General features: G+C 38.0%; 1 protein-coding gene across 5 annotated transcripts in view; it reads right to left on the reverse strand.

Annotated features, from left to right (window-relative positions):
• Positions 1–3,999, reverse strand: part of pgap1 (post-GPI attachment to proteins inositol deacylase 1) — a 29,051-nt gene extending 25,052 nt beyond the window's left edge. For 4 of the 5 annotated variants that reach the window (XR_009791083.1, XM_061792030.1, XM_061792029.1 and 1 more), the window contains exon 1: positions 3,711–3,999. Coding sequence is in view for 4 of the 5 variants with exons in the window: in XM_061792030.1 (XP_061648014.1) it covers positions 3,711–3,902 (192 nt within the window). In the remaining variant the exon portion in view is untranslated. The remainder of the gene's footprint in view (positions 1–3,710) is intronic. The other variant, XM_061792031.1, reaches the window with a different exon arrangement.
• Between the last annotated feature and the right edge of the window lie 916 nt (positions 4,000–4,915).

Genomic DNA, 4,915 nt, shown 5'->3' on the forward strand with positions numbered 1-4,915 from the left:
AGGACCAGGGTTCAATCCCCGGCCCCGCCTGTGTGGAGTTTGCATGTTCTCCCCGTGCCTGTGTGGGTTTTCTCCGGGCACTCCGGTTTCCTCCCACATCCCAAAAACATGCATGAATTGGAGACTCTAAATTGCCCGTAGGCATGACTGTGAGTGTGAATGGTTGTTTGTTCCTATGTGCCCTGCAATTGGCTGGCAACCAGTTCAGGGTGTACCCCGCCTCCTGCCCGATGACAGCTGGGATAGGCTCCAGCACGCCCGCGACCCTAGTGAGGAGAAGCGGCTCAGAAAATGGATGGATGGATGGCATTCTCCATCAGGATTCTCTAGTAAAGAGCAGAATTCATGGTTCTATCAATCACAGCAAAGAAGCCCCAGACTACCTGACGGAGCAAAGAAGCCCCAGACTACCACACTATCACCATGTTTGACTGCTGGCATGTTGTTTTTTGTCTGAAATGCTGTAACATTGATTCCAGATGTAACGAAAGACACATCTTCCAAAAAGTCCAACTTTCGTCTCTTCAGTCCATAGAATATTCTCTCAAAGGTCTTAGGAAGCATTCAGGTTTTTTTTGTTTCGTTTTGTTTTTTCAAAATTAAGATGAGCCTTTATGTTGTGTTTGGTCAGCAGTGGTTTTCATCTTGGAATTCTGCCATGGATGCCATTTTAGCCTCGTCTCATCCTATTGTTGAGTCATGAACACTGACCTTAACCGAGGCAAGGGAGGCTTGCAGTTCTTAAATGTTAACCTGGGTCCGGTTGTAACCTCCTGGATGAGTGATTGCTGTGCTCTTGGGGTTCTTTTTGTAGGCCAGCCACTCCTGGAAAGGTTCACCACGGTTCCGTGTTTTCTCCATTTGAGGATATTGGTTCTCACAGTGGTTCGCTGGAACCCTAAAGCTTTAGAAACCCTTTCCAGACTGATACATGTCAATTACTTTATTTCTCATCTGTTCTTGAATTTCTTTGGATTTTGGCATTTTGTTGTAGCTTTTTGAGATCTTTTGGCTGAGTTAATTTTTTTCCCCAAACAGATTCTATTGAAGTGATGTCTTAATTGAACATGTCTGGAGGTAATCAGGCTTGGGTGTGGTCAGTGAAAATTAAACAAAATTAGCCAGTAAATTCATGATTTAACAAGATGGACATTACACACAGGGCCAGGTAGCTTTGATTTTTCTTTTCCCTTAATAAATAAAAGCACTATTTAAAAACAACATTTTGTTTACTTGGGTTATCTTCTGTTTTCTGTCAATTGGCTGTCTGTTGTCGTACTAGAGCGGCTCCAACTACCTGAGACAATTTCCTTGTGTGTTGTTTACCTGCAAATAAAGATGATTCTGATTATTCTGATCTTTGTCTAACATTTACATTTGTTTGATTATCTTGAACCTTAAAGTGTGGAAACTATGCAAAAATATAATAATTTGAGAAGGGGGTTAATACTTTTTCACAGCACTGTACAGTAGGAGGAAAAAGAATGTGAACCCTTTGTAATTTCTTAAATTTATGATTAAATTGGTTGTAAAATGTAGTTCGATCTTCATCTAAATCACAAGCATAAACAGTCTGCGGAAATGACTACCACATGAAAAAAAAATGTCAGATTTTTGTTGAAAATAACGTAAACATTCACAGGACGGAGGAAAAAGTCTTTTTTCATGTCTGTCTCCATGTTGTCTGTTCATTTTTACACATTTACATTTTTTTTCATCTGTCCCCACATTGTTTGTTTATTTTTTACACATTTATTATTTACAAATTTAAAGTGTTGACAATAGCTTGAGAAATAATCTCTTAACTCTCTTGAATGCTCAACTGTCTTAGAAGTGTTGTAAAACTCTGCAGGAGCCGTGCTGTATTTTGTCCCTTCAACATTGAAAGTCTGCATGTTTTTTTTTAGACAATAAGTGAAAACAGGTTAGATACGTTTGAGTAAGCATGTTTTGTTAAAAATGGATCACTGTACAGCTTCGGTGCAGAATAGGTAAATTGTGTACATTACATATTTTTTGTATTTCCTGAAAAGTAGTGATTTTAGAGAAGCGAGGATTCCGTCCGACAGGGACAATATAAAGTTTGCCGTAATACCGGTACATTTACAATGTGTTGAAAAAATGTTTTCAAAACGTTTCAATGGGATCGCACTGTGAGAAGTAGTTTAAGGCTTAAAATTTAAAACATATTTTTGTTTTTTATTCCATTATTCTTATTATGTATTTTTTTTCTACACATTTAGCTTTATGCTTGCCTACATTTACAATGTTTAAAGAGTGACTTAATGAGTTTAAAAGCGCTTAAAGTGTGTTGAAAGGGTTATTCTAAGGCTTAAACTATATATATTGTGTGTGTGTGTGTGTATGTATATATATATATATATATATATATATATATATATATAAAAAACATGGTCCTTCTGTATCAGATTTTAATCCATCATGGGTGGATTTGAAACATAACTGCCACCATCACTGTACCTGGTTAGCACTTTACTACTGAATGGACTTTCAGTTTTTTTACTATCTACATGACACCTGACGATCAAACGCAGATAAATAGCCACCTTCTGTGAGTCGACAGAAAACTCATGCCTGACTTGCTTGACAAGTTGACAACTATTTGCATTGTTCCATACAGCTCACGGAAAGCTAGTATGCCCACGAGTGTAGCGAGAAATGGAAGCATGAGGTCAGGATTTGTAAAGTTCCTCTGCCAATTAATTACTGGGAAGCTGGGCTGGCTAACATCCATAATTTTCAATCAAGTGTATGACTACACAGGAACACTAGAATGTCAAAGTCAAATGACAAGTATACAGGGGGTCCCCCGCTTCCGTTCCTACAGCAGTGTCGTACCACGGAATTTTACGCAAGTGGAAACTCGCCATTGTCTAATACTAACCAACACTACTAATTCTAGGGGTGGGGGAAAAATATTAACTCGATGCATTGCAATATTCCCATCCACAATTCAATATTGATTCAGCAAATACTCTGAATCAATTCACGTCCTGGCCAGTGGGGGTGCTTTGCACGTGAGTCGAATTGAACAGAAGAATCATTTTTATTATAGAATTAGTTATTTAGATCACAATTTTCAAGAGAAAATAAATATTGAAGTTTATATGCACTTTACGTTTTCAGTGTTTATACAGAGTCATGTTTTTCACTTTTGTACTCCATATGTACAAATAAGTTACTATTGTGCAAATATTTATGTTTAGATGTTTTATTGCTCAATAATGTGAGGTGACATCCCGCATGTTAACATGGGCATTAAAATACAATTTTAACTGTCAACAGGTACACTTAATTATTCGTAACCTCAAAACGTCACCGTCGAGGACCCCTGTTGTTAAGTCTAACAGTATGACACAGTTCTAGCTTTAACGTTGTTGTTGTTTTTTTACATTTGATTGTTTCAAATGTACAGCCTTGAGGTGCTTATCGTACAATGTTGTAATTGTGTTTTTACTAGGGCGTTAGAGGCAGAGCTTTCCGACTTACGTACAAATTCGAGTCCGTCAAAAGCGAAGTGTCCCTGTACACTTCAATAGTTAATTGGACAAGTCGTGCAATGGCGGCCTCATTAAGTCCTACACCTAAGTTTCCCTGTTCATGTCAAAGTTCCCTTACATTTGGCAACGCTTAATAAATTAAAGTTGACTAACGAGTTTAGCAGTCATAAATTGCCCTTTGCTACCTACCCGAAACTCAGGGTATTCGTACATGTAGGTCATACTGCATCGGTTCTCCTCAAAGCCAGTGAACAGCTCTCTCAGGCCGACAGCGAGGAGCCCCAGAGCGCCGCCGTAAAAGAGCAGCGTCGCCAACTTCATGTTTGTTCGCCCCTTCCTTGACAAGTCACGCATTATCGGTAGCCGCGTGTCAATTGTCATGGTGTCGACTCGACTGGACGCCCGGTTATCACACACACCCGGCGGTGAAGCCCACGGAAACCAACAGGCACCATAGCGACGGAGGGGCACTGAGACGCCACTTCCGCAACGAGGCGGACGTGACGTACATCATCAATACTTTACATATATCGTGCTAATTATTTGATTTACAAATGTATTGACATTAGTACTACTGTATTTGCTCTTTCTGTGGAACTGACACAGAAATAATTGCTCATTTATTCTTTGAAATTTTGGTCTGATCTAGTGTCATTTCTTTAAATCTTCTAAAGCCCCTTATACTCTTAATCTGAACGATGTCATTTGTTATTACAGTAACACAAACGACAGTAATTTTTAATATTTAATTAACTTTTTCATTATTTATGCTAGGGTTTTCATTCACAAGCAAACGTTTTAAAATCTCCCAGAATTGTCCCTTTCCAATTAGAATGTAATTCTATATTCAGATCCATCAAATGAATAAACAATAGGAAGGTGAGAGTGCCCAATGCTTTTTTCCTTGAAGCCTCAGACTGAAAAATATCCATAGTTGATTTACCTGTTTTACTATGCACTTTACATTCTACTTCATTCATTCATTCATTCATTTTCTGCCCCGCTTATCCTCACTGGGGTACTTATTGTCTTTTATTTTATTTCTTGATAATGTTATACTATGCTGATCACTCTGTAATCAATACTTAAAATGTTATTACTATTTTTATACGCAGATGTATATGCTGAAAATTGTGAACGTTGATGGTTTCGTATATAACTGACGGTAAATTTATTTTTAATTTTGTACTTAGTACATTTCAGAGACTGTACTTTTTTTTGTTTACCTCTATTAAAGTAAAGGAATTGAATCAGTACTTCTTTTACGAAAGTCTTTCTAAGTATATACTACTTTTACGCAAGTAGTGTGAGTACAGTTCTTTTACCACTTCAGCAGTTTTGTCCATTTTTACGCGAAGACCTCCAGTGCTGTTGGTGGCGCTATTTCACATTTT

The sequence above is a fragment of the Phyllopteryx taeniolatus genome, chromosome 12, assembly GCF_024500385.1.
Source record: "Phyllopteryx taeniolatus isolate TA_2022b chromosome 12, UOR_Ptae_1.2, whole genome shotgun sequence".
Lineage (NCBI taxonomy): Eukaryota > Metazoa > Chordata > Actinopteri > Syngnathiformes > Syngnathidae > Phyllopteryx > Phyllopteryx taeniolatus.